The sequence below is a fragment of the Corvus cornix genome, chromosome 8 (genome assembly GCF_000738735.6).
Source record: "Corvus cornix cornix isolate S_Up_H32 chromosome 8, ASM73873v5, whole genome shotgun sequence".
Taxonomy (NCBI): domain Eukaryota; kingdom Metazoa; phylum Chordata; class Aves; order Passeriformes; family Corvidae; genus Corvus; species Corvus cornix.
Window position 1 is genome coordinate 14,882,674 of NC_046338.1, and position 26,705 is coordinate 14,909,378.

Consider the following 26,705-nt stretch of genomic DNA (forward strand, 5'->3'; position numbering starts at 1 on the left):
GTACCATGTGATGAAACTACTTTCCCAGTCACTATTAGGGAAGTGGTAAAGCTGCAAATAACTTCCAGTTATTAAACTATCATTGCATAGTTAAACGAGGAAACCCCAAAAATTTATTTCTATTTCCACAGGGGCCAGTTCCTCCAAGTGTAAGATAGCCAACTTCTTCTAAGATAGACAGCTGGTGTATGGGACTAAATGATTATCCTTCCTGCTCCAGGAAGTATGATATTCAAAGGACAAAGACCATGAAAACCACACATGATATACCTAGTCCAGTTCCCTGAAATCTCAGGACTTTTGCCTACTGAACGTTTTGCCAGTTGCTGCATGCAGTCCTAGTACAACTCCAGTTTGAGTGTTTCAGGGAAGCACAGCAACAGCTGCCACAAGGACCACTGAAAGGGTGCACTAATGTGAAAAGGAGCATTAATTCTCCCTCAGATCTCTGTAGTTTCTGAGCGGAAGTGTGCTGTTGAGAACAGCTGCTTTCTGGTTCTGTCAAATCCAGTCCCCACATTTTTCATGAAAGCCTGATTGTACACAGGCCAGGCAGCTGGCACTACTGATTTTATAATCTTTGCCTGGTTATTATCAAGCTAAGCTTACAGTTGTTAATGCTGGCAAAGAATCTATAGACTCACACACAAATGCCCTTACCTACTTTAGTAAAACAAGTTTTGGTTATTATAGTGATTCTACTCCTTTTCATATGTCTTTTCAATACATCAATAAACGGTAAATCAAATTTACACACATTTATCTGGAAAATCTGGTTCCAGGATTGCTACTATTCTTCAAAGTATCAGCTGGAGTTCTGCAGGGTTGTGACTAGTAATACATTGAAGGAATGTATTGCCTATTAATTTCCCATTGTTAAACTGCATTAAATGATTACACAAATATGTTAAGTATTAATAGAAAACAGATTATGCAAATATATGCTGCGGTTACATAATCATGAATGGGAAGAGGTGTATATACACACAGTGACACAAGATGCGACCCATAAAACCTCAGTGTATTACAGAACTTAAAAAGTATGAATTCCAACATGGGCACTATATTATTGGGATTAGATGTGCTACCAGAGTGTGTCTGTTTAATTTACAGTGTTTTCACAGCATATAAACTGACTTATGAAGGCATTTCTGGGATTTTTCAAATCTTTGACTCCAAAGCCTTTGGTTCAACCACTACCTTCCTGTACAGACAGAAAGCAGTACTGGGAGCCAGCTGAGAATCATTTCAGTTATAAGCTATTATTCTTTACATAAAAATATTTTATTTTAATTATACTATAAACCTTTATATTAATATAATTTTGGTTGGTTGGTGGTTGGTTTGGATTTTCCATATGAATTCTATTTCTACTTATAGGAAGGGATGTTTCAGGGTCTGTTTATATCCAGCAGTACAATGCTACAAAAGGTTCTTTCTTCTTTTGGGGTATGTTACAAGAAAGGCTGAAGATCAGACAGTAGGCAAAGTATGGCATTCACCATATCTTCTGGTACAATGGTCACACCCCCTCTTCTTAATTCTCAGAGATTGGGCTCATGGCAGGCTTTAATTTCTTTTTCAGCCTGAGACAATTCTTGAGCCTGACAATCTTATGGCTCCAGTACTTTTACTAGTGACCGTCCTGCTGTCTAGCCCACTTCTGAGGACAGCTACTGTTTGATACTGTTCTTCCAACACAGCTCCTCAACCCTTGCAACTGATTTTATCAGAATGCATTGATGTATATCTCTACACACTGTGCATGCTTTGAATTCACCTTCAGCACCCCCAGTGTCAGTATCTGGCTTCTAATTAAGCCTGTGTGCTGAGGTACGGCTTTCCTTACCTGAGCCAGATATATCAGTTTATCCCAAGCCCAAAACCCTGACAACGCTTTTGGCTCTGAATAGTAGTTGTAGAGAGGGACCTGATTTCCTACTAGAGCCAGCTATTGAAGCTTCCAATAAAGACAGGGCAGAAAGCCTGCATGTAGTAATTTCTTAAAATAGCAACAGTAGTCTCCAAAATTCGGCTGTTAACACCTTCTAGAATGCCAAAAATATTTCCAGAGTTTGTCCTGAACAGTATGTAATAGGCCTACAGCATGCAGAGAAAGGGAATGTCAAGAAAGGGAGAAACTCAGTAGTGTTTTAAGAGTAGTAGAATACTGTAGAATTTGGAAAGCATGGACTTCCAGGTTGTGATCCATTAAATGAATTTATTTATACATTAAAGTACAAAATGGGAAAAACATTATCTGAACTTGAGTTTTATATTAAGTATATAATCATGCAGTAGAACAGATCTTCCTCTTGAATAAGTGTACTAATCACTAGTTGAAGAGTTATTTTCTTTCTCTCCGTCACATTGACCACTAAACACTCATGAAAGAGGAAGGACATTAAAAGTGAGAACTGAAACACCAGATCCAGTGCCCCACATGTGCCAAGCAGCCCATCTGCTAGTGGTGGAAGTACCAGCTACTTAAGGGTTTTTCCTAAGAAGTAGTACTACTCTGTTTGGGGCTCCTCAGGAAAGGAGCAACTAAAAGTAGGTTTCCAATATCCTACAAGATCACTCTAACCCATGGAGGTTAAAGGTGGGAGTCTTGTTCCTCTTCCATCCAGCCATTTTCTGAAGGAAAAGCAGTGCCAAGGATGTCAGACAATGTAACAGAAAGCAGCACTTTCCTCTCTGGCAGGCGAGGCTCACATGTCAGGGGCAGCAGCAGGCTGCAAGCTTCAGGGAAGAACTAGCAGTATTTTGATTTGGGAAGAGTTAAGACTGACTTGATGACTGTCCATTCCAGCCTGAACATACTACACATCCAGGGCTTCACTGGGGATCATCGCAGCTGAGGTAGTGCTTCTGCTACAAGCTCAGGCACCACTGCTTTCAGTTGTTTGGCATCTCTTCTTGTAGAACTCCATCAACGGGAACTGCTGGAACTTAGCGCCAATGGAAGTTATGAAGGGAAATAATTGCTTCTGTACATTCCAATTAAAATTTTTTGATGGTGATTTCTTTTTACATATGCTAAATTGATATCACAATAAATTTTAATCAGCACTTACATGACTATAATCAGCATTTATCAGGCCATATAGTACTGAGCATTGAAAGAGAGACTTGTGGGACTTCTAAATACCAGTAACACTAAGTTTAGGAAATGGAAACAAACTTGTCATATAGCTTTTATATGCAAACACTTATACTGATGTGTAAGCAAGACAATACAAGCTGAAAAAGGTAAAATGATTCGAGAAAAGGAAACACACACAATACCTTTCAGGCCCTGTTCTTATCAGGATAAAAGGTACAATAGGAACTTTACACAGCCTGGGTTTTGTTTTGGTTTTAATTCCTGTAATCTGACCGGCATGTAAGCAACATTGCTTTAATTGTTAGTTATTTCCCTTCTCTGGAATTCACTTCTTGTCATAATGCCATAGGATTTCCTCTGACTTTATCAAATTCAGCCACACATTACTTACTATTTGGATTATGACATAAATTACTTAACTGAATGATCAGGATCATTTTCAAGCTGGGTATATTAAGTTGTTGCCAATGACGCCACAATGTAAATGTTTTTCTAATTCCTGGCCATGTCAAAGGTCCTTTCTTTTCTTCTTGAACATTCAAAAATCATGATGAGAGATGTTAAAATAATGGAAATTTCTAAAAGTAGAACTATTTTCCCCTAATTTGCTTGATTACTGCTATTGAGTTTTGCTACTGTACTCAAGGTCTCCAAAAACTTTTTGTCATGTTTTGGTGCTATTGCCTAGTTGCATCTCAGCAAATGTTTATCCAAACATCTTTTAATAAACAGCCTTTTTTTCTGCACTACTTCTTAAAAATTCATCCCCAGCTTACACTTCGACGGTCTATCCGAAAACTGTTTTTCGTGAGGACAAGGTTTGACTTACAAAACTCAGGACACAAGAAACAGGAGCGGGACTTGTCCTCCCAGAGCCGCGTCCGAGGGGGCCAGTCCCCGGGACAGGCCGGTTCGCGGTCCCTCGGAGGGGCAGGATTTTCACGCGTGGAACGCGGACAGACGTGCCCGTGGGGCCACCTCCGCCCGCCCGAGCGGGCTCTGTCGGTGCCGCCCACCCTGCTAGGGACTCTTTACGGCAAAGGCCACGGCCGGCTCCGAGAGTCTCCCTAGCCCAGGGCTGGCGGGCGGGCTGACCCAGCCCCGAAACCCTGGGCTGCCCGGGGCGAAGATTCTGACGGGCCACCAGGACCAACCCTCCCCTTCCACCCCGCCCGCCATCCCCTCAGCGCGAGCCGGGGCCGGGGCCGGGGAAGGAAGGCGGTCGGGGCGGAGCGGGGCCGGGGCGGGGCGGGGCGGCCGCCGGCGCCGCTCACCCGGCCGATCCGGGCCCTGGGCTGACGCCGCGGCTCCGCCAATCCGCTGCGGCCGGGCCGGGCCCGGCACCGCCCCCGGCGGCTCCCACAGGGACGGGCCGAAGCGGCCGTCGCCGCTGCGGGTGCCGGGGCTGAGTCAGCGCCCCCGCCCAAGATGAACATCATGGATTTCAATGTGAAGAAGCTGGCGGCTGACGCGGGCACCTTCCTGAGCCGTGCCGTGCAGGTATGGACCGTCCACCTCTGCTGGGGCCTCGCCGGGACGAGGTTTTGCCGGGGCGGCCCCAGCCGGGGACGCCCCAGCTGGAGCCGAGGCCGCGGGTGGCTCCGCTGGGCCGCCGCCGCTGGGCCCGGCGCGGGGCGCTGGCTGGGGCGCTCGGCTCCGCCCCGGGGGCCGGGAGGGGCCGGGCCCGCCGTGGGCTCCCAGCTCGGAGGGAGCGCCAGGACCGGCTGCGCCGGCGGGGGCGAGGCCGGAGCAGTGTCCGGGCTGGGCGGCGATGGGCTGCTGCGAGCTGCTTCCTCCAGCCGGCCCCTTCGGCTGCGGCTGGGCAGGCCCGGCGGTTCGCCAGGCTGGCTGTACAACAGCAGCCTCGGGGGGCTGGCGGGGGCGAGACAGCCCAAGGTCAGACGGGCAAAGAGGGGAGAAGGCGCCAGCACTGGGGGGGGACGAGGTGCGCAGGCATCGGCTGCCGGGAGATACTGCCGGACTTTGTGCATGTAAAGGACAAAGGTGTGTCTTGCCTGAAATAAGCAGCTGGGTTTTACTGGCTGCTAGAAATGTGTCCTTATCGCTGCCTGATCGGTAAAAGTCGAGGTCTGATGTGACACATGAAAGTCCGGTATGTGTCTGCTTAGGCTTTTTGTTTTGTTTCACTTTTCGTATCGTTTTTAAGCTTGTTTGATAGCCCATTGTTTGCGATTCGGTCTTCCCCTTTCTTCGCAGTAAGGGCACTATAACTGTCTTTTGTTCCTTAGCGCTTGTCTTGAGCCGTAATCACCTTTGTTTATATAATCAAACTTGAACAGATCTCCTCTATGGAGATGGACATCCAAGCAGTGTATAGTAATCCACTTTGGTTTCTTGCGAGTTCTCGCTGGGTCACAGTCAGGTTTGGAACGTGATTAGCATTGTTATCTGGTCTGATGTATTGCCCTAAATCTCAATATTCAGGCAGAACCAGTGATCAGCAGCACAGCAGAGCTCTGAAAATGCAAACCCGTCAAAAAACATTGTTGTTCAAATTTAAATGAACTTAGAGCAGTCATTGTGGCCTCTCTTTGTGATGGAGGTATTTCCATGCTTCCCCCACTACTCCTGGCTTCTTCCAGGTCTACCTGCTTCCCAGACCGACTCTTCCTTTCCAGCCTTCACGTTCTTTTTTCTTGTTGGACACGGGAAAAACAAGCAGATGCAGTTTCACCCTTCATTATAAGATCTTTTGATGGGACTTTGTGATTTAATTTAAGTCTATATGTGAAATTACGGTCTTCACTAAGCAATCTTCACACTGCTGAGAAGATCTATGGAAATATTAATAGGAAATATTAATAACTTTGTATACAAATACTTTTGTCTGTAATAGTAAAAAATAATTCCAGAACTATTTTTACTGTATTGTAATGAATCAGTACAAAGTTTTTGAGAACACCTGGCATAGTTTTAAAAGCATTTTGAACAGTAGTAGTAGTACATCCATGAATAAATTCCCTTCTTCCCTATATGGCAGCTTAATTTTCTCATGAATGCAGTTTGCTTTTATGTAGAACTGCAAATGCCAGAAGCATTTATCAAGATGTGTATGCTATCAAAGTTGGTTAATCTTCATGTGGAAATGAAAACAAACTTGGACAATGGAATTTACCTCTATTGTATTCTGTTTCTTACTGGCCACCAAAGAACTTGTTAAGAATGAAGTTGGACAGTCAGGATGTTTCCAGTCTTAAGTTTCTAATTGGTAAATTTGTTAGAGACTTAATCATAAGAGAGATTTTCCTGAAAATGCCTGACTTTGAACTACGGGCTGTCAAGGGATGAGATCATCATTGTGAGGAACTACTGCTCTGAAGAGAGGCGGGCAAAGCCCTCACTTCCGGCTTAGCTTGGTTCCCTGATGTGAAACGTGTAGCTTCTCCCTGTCTGGGATTGAAGAACAAACTGCTTGTGGATTAGTAAGACTTGGCATGAATTTTGTATCAAGTGAAATGAATTGTCTGATGGATTTATCTGGCTAAATGAAGTTATACTGTACTTCACTGAAGTCACAGCTTGGACGAGAGCAGCAGAGGTCATCTTACTGTTTCTGTAAGGAATAACAGGATCAGTTATATGTAAACAGTTTATCAAACACTGATTTGTCTTATTCTAAAAAGTGAAAGACCCCCCACCCCCAAAGATATGTATTTCACAACTTCCCAAGAAAGTTTGTTTTAGCTTTTAATCCTTGTCTTTAGAAGCTTTCTTTAATGTCTAATTATATTTTAAATCTTCTTACTGAAGATTAAACTCCCTGTTTTTGTCCTGTTTCCTCCGGACAGGACATTTTTTTCTATATATTCAAGGTAGCTGCAGTGGGAATCTGTTTTGTCTTCAGGTTTTACACTGGGAGAATTTACAAACAATTACTAAATATACAAGATTGAAGTAATCTTTTAATTTGCTTTATTACCTCTGGACTTTCTTCATTTTGGTTTATGTTTTAAAACACACTGCAAAATTGGACAAAATGCTTCATGTGAGAATTCTCAGTATCAAGTTGAGCACAGGATTTCTTCATAATATTATAAATTACCTTTTTCATCTTGGTCTAATTAACATCCTCCTGCCCCTTTTTTTACCTGATAGTATAGATGTGTTGGTGAACTTAATACATTTCAAATTTGTCCTTAGATTTTTATTGATGACTGGGTAATGGTTATATCTTTTAAGATGTCATCTTCAAGCTAATATAAGTGACTGTTTTAAATTTCTCCCGGAAAATTATTTCTATGAACTTGAATATTTTTAACCTAACTTGCAGTTCACAGAAGAAAAGCTTGGTCAAGCAGAGAAGACAGAACTGGATGCTCATCTGGAGAACCTTCTCAGCAAAGCAGAATGCACTAAATTGTGGACAGAAAAAATAATGAAGCAAACAGAAGTATTACTGCAGCCAAATCCAAGTAAGGAGCCCTTCAGGTTTTTGTTTTCAACTTTTGAATTAATAGATACGCCAGTGTAAATATTTACTGCAATAACTATTGCGTAAGTTAGGACAAAATATAGCAGTTTTAAAATCTGAAGGCTGCAGTAATGGAAAGCACTTTTTGAAGAGCTGGTAAGAACTGGAGACACTACCAATTGCTGGTACTTCCTTAACCTTTCAAATGGGGAAAACTTTATACAGAGCTTTTTAAACTGTTGTATTGGTTCCATACTCTGCTCAGTCTCAGGTTGATGGATTTTTTGAATTGTTTACTGTTTAATTGAATTTCCCACTCTAATTCCAGATATCTTGGGTAGCTGTAAGTACTCTGAAGTTCTTCATGAGGTAGATACAATGGTTCAAGAAACTTAATTACTATTTCCTTACTTAAACTCTCAGCACAATACAAATCAGCTCGAAGCAGGCAAGATGAACTAAAATACCTGTCTTTAACAATTCCATTACTAAGAATTAGCACCCTACTTGTACAATACAAAAAAGTGTCAAATACAATTTCATCACTGTTGAGTCTCTTACTGTAACAGTAACAGAAAAAAATGTGGGCAGAAGAAATGAAGTTTTATGGTGTGTTAATTTTATTTCTTTCTGAAATTGCTGCTATGAGTAGTAATGTTGAGGAGATCAGCTTCAGAGTTATCCTCCAGTTGCTCTAGGGTTTGGAGCTGTAGGAATTTGCTTAGTGCATAGATCTAGATTTTAAGTCAAGACCTGGTATCTAGTCAGTGGGTGAATTACTTTACTGAAAAAATCTAAACCTCCTTTAGGTTTGCTTAAATGATAAAATTATAATACTGCTACTACCTCTGCACTGAAAGCATAAATATTCTCCTTGTAGTGACATACTGAACTAGGGTTTATTAGTAAAGGTAAATCATAGATACTGCTAACACTTTTCTAATGCCAAGTAGATAAATTCTTTATTACAGAGATGTTTAAAGTATTACTTACGAAGTGTGTTGCATCTTTCAGTTCCATGAAAACAGTATTTCAAAAATAAACCAACTAATCCTGTGGGAAGGATGTAGTAGAACTTGCAGAATATTCTAGCTCAAATGTCTACTTCTGTCTAGGCCAGAGGGAATAGTTGTCTTTTTCATTCAATTCAGTATTTGTAATATGCATTAGACTTTTTCAGAAACTTGTAAGCTTAGAATATTGAAGCACTAACTGGAGGCTAGTGGAAGTGTATAAAGAAGTTTCATTGCAAGGGTAATATATGGTAGTATCTCAGTTCTGCTCACCAGTCCATTTTCTGATGGCTAAAAATACTCAGCGTTGAGCAGTGGTCTTCATGAATGTAACTTCAGCTGTTTGGAGAGCTGCTTTTGGTGGTTGTTAATGGAGTGAGCCTGTCTGGGGGAGGAAAAATGAGTTTCAATCCCATTTATAATTGTACCTATAGATCAGACCCATGTAATAGTCCAATAATTTTAGATTACTTTTCTGTTCTTTTGTGATTTAGTAAAACATAAATATTATGACTTGAGTAACGAAAACAAATAACTTTTGATTCTTTTTGATTCACTCTTGTGGCCAGGGAATGATACCCATAATGTCTGTCTTAGATTAATTTTTGTGACCTTCACAAGAAACTAGTTAGTTATTCCACTGCTGTTGAAAGTTGTCTAATTAACAAGTAGTATTAAAGTGGCAGGTTTGTTCACTGGAAAGCTTCTTTGTGGTTGACTGTACTATTGCAGGCTGAAACTAGTTCATACCAACTGTACAAAGCCAGCTAGATGGGAAACAAAAGCAGTTGGTCAGAGAAATTTGGTATTGTGTCTGAGGAATTTGCTTTTTCAGTTACAGAGTCTCTGTTTAGGTGCGTGAGGCCTTTCCACCTAAGAAGCTCACTGTGGCTTAGTATTATGATTGATGGGTAGTAATGCTCACATAGTCTCAACAAGTTTTTCTGATAGTTTTGTTGCCCAAACTAACAAAATATGGGAATACGAAATGAAACGTTTTCTAATATCTTTTAATGGTTTCTTTCAGAGTGTTTCAAGGGAGCATGGGGTGTAGGAAAGAGGATATAATTTCTGGGGCTATCAAACTTTCAGAATATCTTAATAGGGAACTTACAGTAGCTGTTGAACTTAATTCCTACACTGCTAATTCTAGTGAGCAATTTTGATGATTTTTTTCTGGAGGCGGAACAAAAGACTTTGGTTTTTTTAAGGAGAGGTGTTCTGTTATTGCTCTTACTGTGAAGACTTCTGATGAAATTCTGAAAAGCTGTATAACTATGCTAAAGGAGAAGAAAAGTATAATTTTTCACTTTCCCATATGGCTCAAATATTTGAACATGGCATGGCAAACATGGAATACAGTCTGTTTCCAAGAACAGGATCTTCAGTTTAACTTTGTTCACTTAACGTTGAGTTTAATAGCTGGATTTTGAAATTCTTTTTTTGTTTGTTTGTTTCCCTTTCTGACTTGTGCTTTGAATGACAGTAATTATTTCAAATAAACATTTTTTAGATGCCAGAATAGAAGAATTTGTCTATGAGAAGCTGGACCGCAAAGCACCAAGTCGGATGAATAATCCAGAGTTACTAGGCCAGTATATGATTGATGCTGGGAATGAATTTGGCCCAGGAACAGCCTATGGTAAGAAGTAAAATACAGATACAGGCTTTTTTAACAATATAAAATTACATTTCTTCTCTTCCTCTAGATGAAACAGTTTAATGACATTTGTATCAGTTTGAGTTGACTTGCTGTATAACTGAGCTTTAGGAGATCAATGATGCGGTTTCTATTCAAATCTAGAAACAGAACTTGTGGTTGGAATGGTATCCATCTTCATGGATGGATAATTATCTTACCAGAACAACTAATTTTGGAGTTTAGTTTCCTTGTTAAAGGAACACATCTGACAGTATTTATTGATTTTATTTGTTGTTTGGGGTGAAAATGTTACCTGAAATTGACTTCTGTGGTAAGAAACCTCTCTAACTGTACAGTATTCTTGCTTTCCTTGATATATAATATTTTGATAAGGATAATAGTGTGGAACATAGTCTAAATTTTATTCCTTCTCTAGTAAATTTATATACCTATGACAGGATGGTTGGGGGTATTATCTCTAATATTTTTACATTATGCCTGTAAGTACAACTCTATTTGATACTTCTACAATGTGTTCTCATTGAAATCTTGCCTTGACCTGTGATTGTTCATAATAAAAATGGTTTGGCTTGGTGTTTGTGTGGGTTTTTTTTTTGGTGTGAGGTTTTTGCTTGTTTTTATGTTGGGTTTTTTTGGTGTTTGGTTTGTTTTGGAGGTTTTTTTGGTATTTTTTTTTTTTTTTTCTTTTGAAGGCCCTGGTCATGGCATTGGGTTATATTTCAAACTGCTGGCCTAAACTTTCCTGACTGTAGCAACCTGTTTTGTTAACCTCCTGCCTGAACCATATGATTAACATTTTTTCCTTTACAGGAAATGCACTCATTAAATGTGGAGAAACACAAAAGCGAATTGGGACAGCAGACAGAGAACTAATTCAAACTTCTGCTATAAACTTTCTCACTCCCCTAAGAAACTTTATTGAAGGAGACTACAAGACTATTACTGTAAGTTGAATTGTATATTCTTCAGTATTTTACACCAATTGTAACTGTCAGTCTTCAAAAGATAGTAGTAGATAATGGTACATTATTACTTTCCTTGGGGTAATATAGAAAAATTCAAGTGAAATTTGTGCCTTTGGTGTATTTTCTGTTCTTTTGCCAAGGTAAAAACAAACTAATGATTAAAACATTTGTTTGGTAGGTATTGTTCTATTAGAAGTATGCATATTGAGTATAAACTGTGTGAGAATAATTAGGATCTAATTCTCTCTCTCTCTTCAACTGAAGAACTTTTTTTTATATGCTACTTTGTTAAAAGCATTTCCAAGTAGATGGTCTTTTGCTTGTGAGTATGTGTACCCATTCTCACAAACTAACCTAACTCGCTTTCAGAAAGAACGTAAACTGTTACAAAATAAAAGACTGGATTTGGATGCTGCAAAAACCAGACTGAAGAAGGCAAAAGTTGCAGAAGCTCGAGCTGCAGTAAGTAGAGGGTTTTTTTCTAAGTTTGTCCATAACTTTCAGACTTACTGATATCAGTTTGACTGCTTGGTTATGTTTCCAGTCCTAGCTTCTTACCCTGGTTGTTTTTCTAGATACTTTTGTAAGAAATGCCTTAGTGGAACACAAGGAAATGGAAGTGAGTTGCTGATTAAGGTGTTAGTCTTCTACTTTTAAATATTCCATCAAGTTGAACTTGCTTATCTCTTCTTGCTCTATACTAGATGAGCCTATACTGCTAAAAATTACTTGCTACAACCTGCCAATATGGGTTTAAATACAAATACTTGAATCTCTGCAAATGTTGAAGCATATATATAATTGCTTTCAACTGATAAACCTATCTATACTTAACTTATCTATGTCAAAAATATTTGTGGTTTATCTATTGCTTACTATTTCACACCACCAAACAGAGGTGAGACTCTTTAATTCATATCACTTCTGAGTCCCTCAAAAAATGCTTGTTCAAGGAGATTAAATTGGAACAAAAAAGTTACTGCTTTTTAAACTCTTAATATGCTCTAAACGAAGGATTAGACTGTTGACTGTATGTAGTTTCATCAGGATATATTTACAGTACTTTCATAGCTGTCTTTTTGACTGCATTCCTAAAAGTGCAGCAGTTAATGATGGACAGTGGAGTGATTTTTCCAATAAGGGTTAATACAGTAGGGGTCATGCAAATAAAGAAATCCAGACAATTTAAATACACAGGGACAGTGTACATGATGGAGAGGCAGAAGAAGGACTGTCAGATTTTGCTGGCTTTTCCAAATGGACATTTGTCCTGAAAGATCTCAGAGGCATCATCTTGAACTTTGGTAATAAAGTGTGTTGCATCTTCGGGATCGCGAGCCATCTAAAAACCAGCATAATCTACCTGACAGATCTGCTCTTTTGTCTCAATCCATGTCATGCACACTGTCCCTGTGTATTTAAACCATTTGTATTTTTAAGTCTATGCATGCATTTTTTCCCTTACGTAAATTCTGTGCAAAAAGAGTTACTTCTCTGTTTGTCAAGCTTTCTTAATTTGTAAGATGAACAATGGAGAACAGAGAAGGGTTTTGATCAGCAAGTAGTGCAGTTTAGAAGCAAAAGATAGAGCATTGGAGAGTAAACTATTCCTTTGCTTGACTTTGTTCACAGTTAAGTTAGAAAAAAGAGTGTTTTTATTATTAGCTTCCTTTGTAGTGTGGTAGCAGGTATGTACCTTACGTTCTAAAGCAATGAAAAGACCATAAGGAATTGTTCCCCTTGAGCCTAGTATTAAAATAATGTATATATATTATACTTCAGTTTTAGTTCCATCAGCAGTGCAGTCATGCAGAGGTTGGTGCCAATTGCTGCTGCTGCTACTTGATCCTGAGTATTCATACAGCAGGTGTGCAGTTTTATGCACAAGTATTTATTTAGTGCTGGAAGAGCATGACACTCTAAACCTCTTTACTATTTTGCCTACACTTTAATTTTAATTACATTTTGACAGTAGTGTGCATGTTAAAGAAGTACCAGAATGTAGAATTCCAGCAGAAATAAAAAAATTGCTCCTCTATTTTATCCTCTGCAATATAGAAGTGAGAACTAACCTGCATGTAGGTGTGATGCAAATGGGTCATATTCTGCTGGCTCCCTGATTTATAAAGGAAGAAACCTAACAAACAGGGCTGGACTGATAGGTTAGTGAAGTGTGTTATGATGCAAATTTTTATGTTTTACTATTTTCTTTGACAGGCTAAAGTGATACATTTTATCTACATATTACATACTTTTATAACTGGGAAAAATAATATTTGAAAATTACTTGTCCCATGCTTACTGTACAACTGCAACAGCTTAGATCAGTGTTTAAAATCAAAATTTAAGCTGTTTTGTTTACCTATATTCACTTCACAGTCTTGGTTAAACTTGCAGTGCTTTGTGACATTAACCTATTTACTTGCTATATTCACAGTGTTGTAACTTGCTTTTGTTTTTTATCTGTACATTTAAGCAACTAAACACCTCTCAGCCTGAAGAGAATAACATTATGGTAAATGTCTCTTACATGCTCAACTTGCTGCATGTAAAATGGCTAAAGGTTTGTTGGCCTCCTGTGTTCATTCATTTTCCTGTCAAATGTTTCCTCTTGCTATCCAGCTCATTTTGGTCTTGTTTCAGATGTTTTCCATTCTAAAATGAATTGGTATAATGCACTAAATATGCTTATGTCAGTACAGCACTGGATGTTGTTTTTATCAGATTATTTCTGATAATTTGAAATACACAGTATTATATTCTAATTTCTGTGATTCTATGAATGTAAACTTAGGATACAGAGGAGTTGATTTTGCAATTCTGAAATTGTTTTCAGCTATTGGAGGAAAGGAATTATTTAGTTTTCCTATCTTTTTAATATGAGTACAAGTGAATTATGTGGAACAGCCAGGAATATATAGAAATTATTCCCTTCAAGCAATGTGTTACAAAGAACTGCAACTGAGTAATGTCACAGAAGCTAATGGCTTAACTTAGAGTACAATATATCCTAAACTTGTTGCAAGGACTCCTTAGTGCAGCTGGTTTTAGCACCATAGTTGTGAAAGTGGAAGAGAAAGGGATCAATTGGCTATGTACAGCATAGACTGTGCTGTCCAGCCTGTTCTGGTTGGGCTTTGGATCTGCACAGCATATTGGGTCTCATCTCAATTTAGTATTCCAGATTTCTCATCTGTGATCAGATGAAAAATGGTTATCAGGATAAACTTGTTTGTTACAGTTTGCTCCTGCAACCTTTATACACATTTCTTCCTACTCCTGATTGTGTCATCATCTTACAGTGGCAGAAGGTGAAGATTAAAGAAGAACAACATTGCAAGAGGGAATTGGAAGAGCAAGCTGAAGTAATTAACTTTTAGACTAAATCCCTTGCAGTTCTATGATTTTGCTATTCTGCTTGCTACTACTCTAATACTCAATTTGAGATACCTCTGTAGCATTTTTAATTAAATTTAGGTTTCAGTAAAAGTGCTTGTGAAATAGAAAACTGGTAATGAAATTAGCAAGAGAAAGCATTCATCTGTTTCAGTGTAAAAATGATAATAGCTTTCCATAGTTTTCCATTATTATAACGCGTTAAGGTAACTTAAGTTCCTCCTAAGGTAATTTAGTTTGTCTGATTCATGTCATTTTTTTTAGTAGTTATGTCTTGCATTGTAGTAGCTTGTTTTAAGCAGATTCTTGTAATATATACGAGTTCTACAAGTCACTCTCTCTTCAGTATCTAACTTGTTTCACAGATGTAGTGCTATCCATATTCATTATAGATTCATTGTATATGAAGGGCTTTGGGCAACTGACTTGTAGCACTCCTCAAATCCCTGTGAAGTTCTCAGGACAGAAAAGTAGTTAAAAGCCAAAGTGTGATTACATACTGTAATGGAGTACCACCAATGTCTAAGTTTGTATGTTTTTATTTTTTCCTCCCCCACTCTTAATGCTGACTAGATATGGGCTGAGGAAGTGACGAAAGTAAGTAAACAATTTAAAAAATTGCAGATTTCTGAAATCATAATTTGTGCTGGTCTGCTGTAATAAAGAATATTACATGTTGTTGATTTCAGTCTGATGCTAGCAGCCTGATGCATTATATCAGAATACACTGGGCCTCTCCAGGGCCTTTTAGGCTGCAGGGGCAAAACAATGCCTGGGGTTTGTTTTATAGTAAGCTGTTTCTGGCTGTCATTTAGTATCAGTACTGTATGATTCTCATGTGACAAGATACAATAGAAAGATAACTACAGGACTTCTCTCAAAATTTACTGGTATGGTATCCTGTTAAGAACAAGCTTATTTGAGAATTTTCAGAAATACTTGGGTCTAGTAATCTAAACTCTCCTGTAAACAGTGATTTTCAAGTTTTACCCAGGACATGGAACACCCCACCCTTCCTCTCAGTGTCACTACATCTTCAGCAGCTGAAGTTAGGGGGTAGGCACATCTGAAAATTCCGCCTGGCCTGCAAGCTAGTTTATAAACTTAGCATTAGCCTTGGGATGGGGGTTGCAGCCTTCTCTGCCATACCATCCCTTGCACAGGGACAAATTCAGAGGAGCTAATGGAATAGCTGCTCCAGTGCCATGAGAAGGGCTGTTCTTAGGTTCACTGGCTCTGCCAAACCAGGATTGGCAACAGGCTGTGAGGGGGTGCACTAACAGTGAAGAAAGGATTTCTTAGTGGATTTCTGTAGAGGAGGGGTAATTAAAATTTTGTCAATAGAAGGAGAGCAGGGGCTTTGGAGTGTGGTTTTTAAAGGGGAACTAGTTAGGCAGCTGTGGGAGTTGTAGGGAGAAGCTGGGATATGCAGCTTCAAGTGAAATCTTGGGAGTTGTGGGAGTTGCTCTTCCAACTTTCTGTGAGTTATAGTGCAAACAAGTGAGGATGAGTGTGAGTTCGGAGGGAAGGAGGCATTTAAAGTAAAAGGAGGGGTTAACTGTGAAAGGAGCCTTAGGTCAACTTGTATCCCGAAGTTGGAGAATTATTTTATTAATTAAGTAAAGTAACGTTTGGAAGCAGCAAATCTGTCTGCATACTTGGTCCTATTTTGGGGAAAAAATGGCAGGAAAGGAATACTGTTGTAATGAAAACTCATCTTGAAGCTATTTGCTTTTCAGAGACAAGGACAAGCAATTTTAGGATAGTGAAATTTAACAGATTGTGTCTTGGAAAGAAGAAATACTACAAAGTGCTTAACTACAGCATAAAGTAGACTAAAAACTCTAGCTCTTGTAATAAATTATGTAATTCGAGGTTCCCTTTTTTATTTAGTATATAAATAGCAGAGACTATTGAGAAGAAACTACAACATTATGTACTGCCAACGGAGCAGTAATCCATCCACATTTCTAAAGGCAGTCTGTCCTTCTGTGTTTGAGAGTTGGAGGAGGAGATTCATAAAAATTTTCCGTTTAAATACAAGAGGCTTCCCGTCAAAGATTTCAGACCATCAGTCATCTTTGGATCAATTACAGGCTGGGTTTTTTTCAGTTAGAGTATTAAAGATGCGCATGGTGGCAATGACAAACCTTCTTTAGTTTAGCTTCCTCTAACTCTGCATTTCAGAAGGAATATTAAATACTAGGCACAGCTATATATCAACTACCAGTGTTTACTAAAAGCATGTGTAGTAAAACAACATCAGGAGGGTGATTTTATTTCATATGCTTTTATGTGTGTTGTCTCTTCGCTGCAGGATTGCACAGTATTTCTGAGAGTATTTCCTGTATTCCTATGTGAAATCTGGGGAGATTATTTATGTATGAATACTCAGATTCAAAACCTGGGCTCATGTTCTGACGTTGCAGAGCAAGTACCATTTTGAGGGATCTTCATGAGACATACCTAGTGAGGCCTTTTAATGGTCTTAAAAACACAGTACAACTGCAGCTGGAAAGTCTCATTTTGTGTTTTTGACCTCTTATCTCTATTCAGAAACAAAGATGATGAGGCCATAAACTTCTCAGGTTAAAAGTCAGCTGGTTTTCACCTTTATCCTAAGGTGTAGAATAGATATGATGTCCTGCTACTGTTCACCTAGCTGTACTGAAAATAGGGGTGGGCAAAACTGATTAAACACATTGTCACATAATTTAGTTCATGTAAATCTATAAAACCAGTACATTGGGCTTTTGTAAATGCATTTTAAATCACTCTGTACTGGCTATGTTAATATGTGTTACCACATTACTTGCTTTTCCTTTGCTTACAGAAAGTAGTTGATTTGCTAGAATGTTGTTGAAACAAATATAATTATTCTGATGGATATGTCCCCGTCTTGTAAGTTCCTATTCTCATGTATTTACTTACCTGACAGGGAGACAGAAACGCATTAGCAACTGCTGAGTTCAGGGAAACACGAGAGAAAACTATTTCTCTCCAGATAAAAGATTTACTTATTGTTTTGATGGTTTTTTAAAAGAAAATTAAGATGCTGCTTTTCTTCCCCTCTCGGCTATCAGATTAGCTTTTTTCATCTCTTTGTTCTTGTATTTCTCTCAAAGACTGACAGATGGATTTCACTGATACTAATTCAGATTTAATCAGAAAATTCCAAGCAAAGATTCTTTTCTCAAAAAACTTTGAAAACTTACTAGTTTGGAACTTGATATAAACACTGTTTTCAGTTTCAAGTAAGAAGCACACAGTTCTCTCTAGCTGCTTCCTCACTGTTTAGTTACTGTGTAAGCACTTCCAGCTGCAGTGACTTCAGATGGAAATACATTTCTTAGGTAACTGTATCATTCTTCTGCGCTCTTTTCTGAGAGTCCATGTGACTTTCATACTGATTAACATCAGTTGAATGCAAGAACAGAATGTTTGCAAGCACATAAAATGCCTTTGAAACCAGTGTTTTACTGGTATAACCTGAAAATATATTTCCTCCTTTGTTGAGAATAGCAACTGCTGCATCTTGGACTTCATGTAGATTTTTTGCCCTTGGGTTTGTTTTTAGAAACAAGGCACTAAATGAATATAAGCATTGAGGCAAGGTAATCCACATTTCAGGCTGAGGACATTATGTCTTGGAACAATGAATCTTAGATATTAGAGCACATAATTCTGTGTATGTGTGTTTAGTGTCCCTTTTTCTTTACTCCTATTCCCACCCCTCCCCCCTCCCCCCCCGCCAAAGTACTCTTAAGTAATTTTGGCTGTGCTATATTGAAGTAATTTAAAACCAGTGTAACACTGATACCTTACTTTAAAATTGTTGAGAACTATATATAGTTACAGTTTTTTATATATATATATATTCCCTATATGTAAGGAATACATTTGAATTATTGAAATATGAAACTTGTATTACATCATTTCAATAGAAATTTTACTCTGATTGTAACACCAAGTATTAGAATATTTAGTATAATGCAGATTTATTTATTTTCAAAGATTCCTTGATTACAAGCTCCAGAAATAGTTGTAGTAGTTTGGTGGTCAGTATAAGACATTAAATTATGATACATCGTGATAAAACTTAACATCAAAGGTTTATGTACAGCTGATTGCTGTGCAGTTACCTGGCAAAAATAATGTGAGATTTACCCTGAATTATTTCATCAGAGACCTGTTAAGTTGATGTATAGGAAAAAATTACATTATTCTTGGCTGCCACTAGTATGTTGACAAAACTCCTGGTGCAGACATGGTTATGCCAGTGAACACTTGGTTTGTTATTGGGAGAGGTGGGGTAATACTGCTGGCAAAGAAATGCCTTTCTTTTGCATATGTAGTAGGTGTCTGATAATAAAACTGCTTGCTGTGTACACAGGGCCTCAACATTTCTGAACCCAGAATGCAATTACTATTTTTGCCTAGTAAAGATCTGCAAAGAAAAAGCATATTTCAAACACCTAAGCTTGTGATGAATGCATTTGTGTGAGCAGTTCTGCATCAGCCGGGACTGTTGCAGTGGGCAGGTGTAGCACAGAGCATTGTACCAGTACCTGATGTGCATTCTTACTTTTAGTCTGAACAGGAAGTGCGAATTACTCAGAGTGAATTTGACCGTCAAGCAGAGATTACCAGACTGCTGCTGGAAGGAATCAGCAGCACACATGTGAGTACCTAAAGGGTGTTGGGGAAGGTCAATATCAGGGCACCTTCTAAAAATAGCTGCAGTAATCTACCTGGGAACTCTGGTGTATGAGTTTTCAATTCAGTGCATTAAAGCATCAAACCACAAGGATTTTTATTTTTTTTTAATTTTTAATTTGATTTTTTTAATTAGTATCCGCTGAATTTAACTTTACTTTCCCATTAACATTCAGAATGCAGGACCTTTCATTTTCATTCTTTATACCGAGCTTCCCATTCATCAGATCGATTGAGTGTTGAAACGGAAAAAATGTTTGCTTGAATATGCTCATATTTGTGACATTTCATTGTGTTTACCTGGTAAATCCAGGCACTATGCCCATCTGGTGTTTATCCCTAAGTGCCACTATTGGCATTAGCACCTGATGAGGTGTGTAGTCCTTCTAAGGCAGCATGGTGCCCTTACAGGCTAAACACTTGAATTCTTTGCTGTGTTACAGGCACATCATCTCCGCTGTCTGAATGACTTTGTCGAAGCTCAGATGACCTATTATGCACAATGTTACCAATATATGTTGGATCTCCAGAAACAACTTGGAAGGTAGTAGTACTGTATAAACTTCAGGAAAAAGCTCAGTTTTTAGTAAGTGCTTATGAATAGTAGGAAAACTTACACTGGTATAACAGTGATGAACACACGGGCATGCTGGACTGAAAGGAAATAAATCTGTTCTCAGGTAATTCATATGTAATTACCCAGTGCAACTAGTTCCCTAAGCCTACACACAGCACTAATGCCTTTTGAGGGTTGATCTACTGAGATTTTATATATTATGTAATAGAGGAAGGTGAGCCCTTGGTAACCTCATTTAATGTGACAAAAAGGAATTTCTAGAGATTTATTTGTAATCATTCAGTTGTCTTAAGCTTCATGCTACTAGACTGCTGTGCAATGTGGAAGAAGTTTTTATACTTTCTATAAATTCCTGTTGCCTCTTAATTCGCTATAGGTCATTATCTGATTTTCAGTGAAACCCTGTTCTCCACTCTTAACTGAGTTGCCAGCATAGATACTGTATAGGGGGAAATCTACTTCATACTATCTATTATCCAGAGCACACACAGTGGAATGAACAAGTTTGTCTTGTTTTACTGTTTCATGGGTTTAGCATTTTTAAAGTAAGAGAAGAAACTGACGTTAGTTTGTGCTCTTAATCCCTTTTTGTGTGATTGGTGAGAATGTAGCGAGATCTACATAGTTACACTTCATAAAGTTTCCCTATTCTAATTCTTCACAAATCAGCCTGTTTCAGAGTTATACAGATCCTGTTATTTACGTGAGTGTATGCACTGAAGAATTGTTTGTACTTAGAAGTTTGCTGTAGTGTCTGTTCTAGGTAACTGTCTCTGAGATATCTCTGTTTATGTTTTCCCTGACAAGGAAGTAAAAACAAAAGTGTTCTTGAGTCTTATCCTTTTCCTGACTTGCAACTTCCTGTGGCATTTGATTTCCTCAGTTTGTTTAAATGTGTAGTTTAAAGGCTTTCTTAAGTCTTGAAAAAGACCTTAAACTAGTAAACTGTAGTTTAAAGTATTTAAAACTTTGATCTAAAAAAAAGCTACACCCTTAAAGTTACATCCCAATCTAATACATTCCAAATATTCAACTATAAAATGTGGTAGCACATAAATACAAGTTGTAGAATTGTAAGCTTGAAAACCAACATTTGCAGTATGAAGGAAAAGGAACTCTTTAATTAGAAATTAAGTGAAATATATTTACACAACTATTTTGAGAGGATTATTTTTAATACATGTGCTCTTATCCTAGTGCATTTACCAAATAGAAAGCCTTAAGCATAATACCCTTAATCTAAGGAAGAACATGTTCCTGTTTAAGTTCTGCTTTAGGATGTATAGCTTGTCTTTGTTTAAAATTTGTGTAAACTGAAACCAGGTATAAAAAAAGTGCGTTTGAAGAAAATAGTGCCTTTAGGAAAACAGAAGGATGTATCTTTATGTGATCTGAGTAGTATTTTTAATAAAATTACTATGACTGGTAGAAGACCAAAAGCATGGAAGCATTGCAGAATTCTAAATGCCTCTAACAGTGAAATGAAGTTTCTGTGTGGATTAAAATAGTTATGGTATTAAATCTTGGGCGTGTCTTTCCTTCCTTGTGCAAGGAAATCCCACTGAAATATAACAGAGAGCACTGGGACAGGGTCTGAAGTCATGCTCCTTGCTTTGGAAGAGTGTCTCTATTGATAGGGATGTGGTGTGTAGCACTTGCATTAAATAAGCAGATGAGTAGGGTTTCTGTTCTGTGCTCCCTATGTTATGCAGGCAGATACAGACCAAATAAACAACTTAGGCTGCTCAGCTAGATCTTGCTTGTGTCTGCCAGTGCTGTGTTGGTTAACAGATAGTGCTGAGTTACACATCTTTTCACATATCTAAGAATGGTATTGTGCAATATTCTCACATGAAGGCCAAGAACTGTGAAGGACTTAGTTTCGTTTTGAGGTTGTTGATGGACCGAAGGCATTCAGCCTCTAAGTGAGATTAGTTTGTTGCTTGAAACAGAAACCTGGTTCTCAGAGGAGATGCATGTTATGTTTTACCTGGATCAGAATCCGGGGCATAAACCCCTTCCTAGTTCACATTGAGACTATTCAAGTTCCAAAGCTGAGCAGTCAGCTGGTACAGAGGCAGCTGTACCAAAGGTGGGGGGAAGCTCCGTTCTGAGTTTTACTCAGTTCTCTTTATATAAATAGACATGTTTTTATGGATGTTTCGCTTCAAGGGAACACCAACTGCTTAGCTCTGTACTGCCTTCCCCTCCTGTAGGGCTGGATTGATTCTTTAAATCAAATCTCCCTTTTTTATTTTCAGTTCCTCAGAATGAACTAAACAAATCTATTTCAAATATTCTGGTACCCTGGCTGCTTTTTTTCTTCAGATAACTGCTTTTGCTCTGAAGTTTCTCAGCTTCCCTGACAGACAAATGTAAGCTTTGGCGTAATTATTTTTTCAGATTATCCATCACTACAAGCTGGGAAATTCCTCCTGTTACTCAAGTATTCAAAAAAAAAAACAAAAAACCAAAACCAGCCCAAACCAGACAACCTCCTTATAGCTGAAGCCTTCCACTAAAATGCTTTATATATGACTTTGCAGAAAGAGTGACACTTAATGCCCCACTGATTGACAGAGCGGTTATAAAGTTTTGGCTTTCTGTTCCACTGACTGTACAAACCAGTGACCCTTTGAAGTGAGCAGAATGACTTACAAGTAATTACTGTGCTAACTGAGAACAGGTTTAGCAGTATATTAAACAGTCATTTAGCAATATTGAGAAACAGCTGATTGTCATTTAAAATTAAATCCCTCTGGTTGAATGCCCACTAATCAAGTAATAAATACATCATGAGGCACAGCTGAGTTATACCTACAGAAATGTGGGATCTGGTTTTAGTTCCCTTTATTCTGCTTGTTTGATTTGTTCAGGGAACATGGTGAACTAATTTGAAAAACTAATCTAGCAAATGAAAAAAAAAATTGGTGGCATTGGAGTTTCTGCTTGGTGAGTTGAACCAGCTCGTTATGGTCAAGTGGGGTCAAGGTAAACCAGAGGGGGAAGTGAGACCTCCTCCTTTGCACAGTAGTAAGCTGCTAACTAAATTCAGAACAGGGTCTTGAAAGTCTTCCCAATTTTTACATGCAATTCAGTGACTGTCAAGGGGCTAGTGCTGTCCTTCATATTACACTACTGCTCTTTCCCTTCAGTCAGATACAATTGTGTGACTGCAAAGTGAACATGTTTAAAAAGCTGTTCTCATGGCAAGTAAGCAATTTTCCTAATACTTGGTTAGTTCAGATTCTTGAATTAAAAGCAGCAGATTGCTAGATCTGACTCAAATGATAAAGAATGAACATTGATGTGGAAAAGGGTTACTCGAGTGGGTCCGCCCTGTTCCGTGGCGCTGTGCATTTACCAGTTTAAGTACAGTGTGAACCTGTAGCCTTGTGTGCAGGACTGCTGTAGCTGTTGCAGATTTGAGCTACATTAATTCCACTGTCATCATTGTCACATGAGCCAAAAATTAGTTCCTGTGTTGATGGGTTTAGTTTTTACCTGCATCAGTTCCTCCTTCTGGTCATACGAGCACCAGTAATGTTGCAGGCGTGATTATGGGAGTATACTGATCTGGATTTGCACGGGTAAAGTTGCCACTGAACTGCACCTTCAGAAAGAATCTTACTGGGGAGCAGAGGTGGGAAGGGATGAGATCAGACTGTTTTCTGGTGGGTTCATGTGCTAGATCTTATGGCAAAAGAGTAGGCAAACAAAAGGAGGGGGGAGGTAATATGTCCATATCCTAGATGTTTATGAAAAAGCATCTATGGAGAAGGACTGATGAGGGAAGTTACATGTAGGAATTCACTGGTCAAAAGAATGGAAAGAAATGCAATTACAGTCATCATGACTCAGTCTAACTCCTAGGTGCTGGCCCTTTTTTAAAACCTTCATTGACCTACTCTTTAACACTCATCTGGATTCTACCTTACAACCAAGTAAGGTAGCAAAGGGACAAGAAATTGCTACATCAGCTGCTAAATAAATAAGTTTAACCTGCCATGGAACTGCCTCCCAGGATATGGGGCAGAGTGACATGAGATAGTCTCAGAGCTCATCATTGCTGTTCTGTTCTTCCTACTCCACTGCCCCAAAATCTCTTGCTGCTTTGCTCTCCTTTCTGCTCCTTCAGTGTTTCAGTCATGTTATTCTGTGCTTTCCCTTGTATCTGCTTGCTCACTTGTAACAGTTTTTTGTGACTGAGCTCATTAACTAAGTAGGAGATTATACCCTTTTTTTCTCCTCTTTTCCAGCCAGGTTAATGGGTTTAATTGACTTCATGGGAGGGTCTGGCAAGCACTACGGCTGGCACTGAGCAAGTAGCAGCCTGACCTAGAAATGAGGAGCTTAAGTTGATAAAAGTTGATTTTTAGAGTAAAAAATTTTTTTGTTTTACAGCGCTAAGTTAGCTGAATCAGTGAACTGATTTAGATTACAAAAATAGTTGTGTGATTTTTCTTGCTTTCAGAGGGAGGCTGTGTTTCTAAGTTGTATTATATTTCCCTGATCTGGTTCGTCAGCACAATCTTTTGTGTAACCACATAACTGAGGAATGAGCAGGAGGAGGTGGAGGCTACTTTTCCTGGCAGAGCTGTCAAAAGAAATGTTTATCAAAATACAGTCTGAATTAAGTTTGACCAACAGTGCTTTTTTGGTTTTGCCTTTTTTTTAAGAGGCAAATTCAAAGGGTTTTTTAAGGTGGCAGTATTTTTTTTTTTTTAATTATATTGATTTGATTTATGCTACTTATCAGGAACAAGTATCTTTATTTATGTCATACAACTCTCAGTGCTATTCTGTTACTGCTATCTGCTGGTGTTTATTGCTGATAAAAATAAGAATGCTAGTTTAGGCATGGGAGCATGTATAATGCCCTGTGTAAAACAAATCCACTCAGAAGACTTGTTTTTTTCTCTCACAGCTTTCCATCTACTTTCCTCTCTAACAACAATCAGTCTTCCACAACTCCTGTGCAGAGTGTTTCTACTCCCTCAGTCTTGGCCTCAGCCTCTGCTTCATTGCCTTCAGTAAGCAACTCAATCGTTACTTCAGGCCTAAGTGAACTGAAGTCATCAAGTGGCAGCAGGAAAGCCAGAGTTCTCTATGATTATGATGCTGCAAACAGCAGTGAATTATCACTACTTGCAGATGAGGTAAGAGTTTTCTATCTACCTTGATCATTTGAAAGTAAAAATGGGAATGCTTGTGAGTAGCCAGTTAAGATGTGCTACATCAAAAAGTTTTTGTAGTTGATTTTTTAAAATTAAGTTTCAATAATACCCTTGAAGCATTGTCCTGTACCTATATATCCTAATATTCTGTAGTGAGAGTCAACATTTGTTACACCATCTTAGCTTGCAAGAACATTTGCTAGACAGTCAAGATGCAGGCCTACTGTCTACTTTTCACCACACCTTTGGCACTATGATCAATATGATTAGTCTTTCAAACGTTGAATATTGCAATTTGGGAAGAATATGAAAATACAACTACTACTTGCTTTGATGGTGAAGGTTGTGTTGTGTTTATTCCTGTTCTGGTTCAGTTGCAGTCATAAGTCAGAGAGTATGCAAAGCAGATGGAGATAGATGATGAAGCACAGTGCTGGAACAGAGTTTCACCTGGTAATGTGACTGTAGCTTAATGATGAAGAAGAAATTCTGAAAAAAAAAATCAGATTTTGGGGTTTTAAATGTGCATTACTTCAGTATTTCTATTTGACTCTTTTCTTATTTAGAGAGTGACTTAGATAGAAGCTGTGGGCTCAGATTTTCTGTGAAGATAGAGCACATCAACACCATCTGTCTTTCTGTCATGCACTCCAAAGAAGTTTCTTTTAGATTGCCTGTTAAGGCTGAGGGTGGATACACAAGATTTAAAGATAAAACATAATAGAAAAGAAACTGTAATGAATAGAATTTCAACAGTATAAAGGTACTTCAAAATACACTACTGTGTCTATTCTTTTCCGTGGGCCAGTGAAATAATTTTTATGAGCATTAGGTTATGTTCTATGGATGCTCATTTTAAATGCTCTGTTTAACCTGGTTAGTCTCAATTCTAAGACATTGGAAATCACATGAAGATATACTGTAACTCTCTTCCCTGCAAACAAAGTTTATAATAATGTGTTTCTCTTTTTTCAGGTGATAACAGTGTACAGTATCCCTGGCATGGATTCAGACTGGCTGATGGGTGAAAGGGGAAATCAGAAAGGCAAAGTGCCTATTACTTATTTAGAACTGCTAAACTAAATGGTCGGCCTGAATAGAGACTGTCAATTATGGCAACTCCATATTTATATACAATTAACGTTATGTAAGCAGGTTTATGTGTCTTCCATGTTATTGTCTTGAGGGACAAATACCAGCCATTAAAAACTGGCTTTTCTGCCAGCATGGTTGCACGGTCAATACTCTATTCAAACTTAATGTGTTTAAAGCTTTTACTTCATGTGCCAAGAACGTTTCCTACAGATTTGTTTCTACTGAAGTTTTCACTAATACAAGCTTCTACTTTTGAGTAATCTAGATTGAAAGCAGGAGGTACTGTTTTCTACTGAAATTTTTCATTAATGGCAAAGCTTTTCTTCACATAAAATAAACTTATTGTGAACCGATGCAGGTGTAGTGCATGTTATTTGAATAACCAAAACCGACGTGGAACATAAACCGTGTGATTCTGTTCCCAACACTTGTGGAGCTTGGATGTGCTGAGGCACACATGGCTTCTGCTGAGTGTCTCGTGTATTAAGTCACCTCTGAAAACTTAAGGCAAGTTCCCAGTATGCTGAGATTTTAAGCTGCACCTAGGTGGATTGGCACAAACTAG

The 26,705-nt window shown here is 38.6% G+C and overlaps 1 protein-coding gene and 1 long non-coding RNA gene across 5 annotated transcripts; one reads left to right on the forward strand and one right to left on the reverse strand.

Moving 5' to 3' along the window:
* Positions 1 to 2,201: 2,201 nt before the first annotated feature.
* Positions 2,202 to 4,321, reverse strand: LOC109145890. The gene is made up of 2 exons (XR_002047568.2): positions 3,936 to 4,321; positions 2,202 to 2,951 (listed from the first exon to the last, which is right to left on the reverse strand). It is a non-coding gene; the product is annotated as an uncharacterized LOC109145890 (long non-coding RNA).
* A 27-nt stretch (positions 4,322 to 4,348) lies between these two features.
* On the forward strand, positions 4,349 to 26,493 carry SH3GLB1 (SH3 domain containing GRB2 like, endophilin B1). 4 transcript variants are annotated; one of them, XM_039556096.1, is made up of 11 exons: positions 4,349 to 4,606; positions 7,398 to 7,539; positions 10,065 to 10,193; positions 11,025 to 11,158; positions 11,549 to 11,641; positions 13,656 to 13,742; positions 15,149 to 15,172; positions 19,167 to 19,256; positions 19,735 to 19,835; positions 24,796 to 25,027; positions 26,021 to 26,493. In XM_039556096.1, exons 1-11 carry the CDS (start codon positions 4,535 to 4,537, stop codon positions 26,126 to 26,128), a joined length of 1,212 nt encoding a protein of 403 aa, XP_039412030.1. In that variant the 5' UTR covers positions 4,349 to 4,534; the 3' UTR covers positions 26,129 to 26,493. The 4 variants fall into 4 exon arrangements, with proteins under 4 accessions (XP_039412030.1, XP_039412031.1, XP_039412032.1 ...); XM_039556097.1 differs by having other exon boundaries at positions 13,656 to 13,694; XM_039556098.1 differs by lacking the exon at positions 13,656 to 13,742.
* The last annotated feature ends 212 nt before the right edge of the window (positions 26,494 to 26,705 follow it).

What these genes read in the sequence shown, in the direction of transcription:
- SH3GLB1 (XM_039556096.1), top strand. Translation starts at nt 4,535, where the DNA reads ATGAACATCATGGATTTCAATGTGAAGAAGCTGGCGGCTGACGCGGGC. An exon ending in TGCATGTAAAATGGCTAAAG is followed by an intron (nt 13,743 to 15,148) that starts GTTTGTTGGCCT and finishes AATGCTGACTAG; the next exon opens with ATATGGGCTGAGGAAGTGAC. An exon ending in GGGCTGAGGAAGTGACGAAA is followed by an intron (nt 15,173 to 19,166) that starts GTAAGTAAACAA and finishes TCTTACTTTTAG; the next exon opens with TCTGAACAGGAAGTGCGAAT.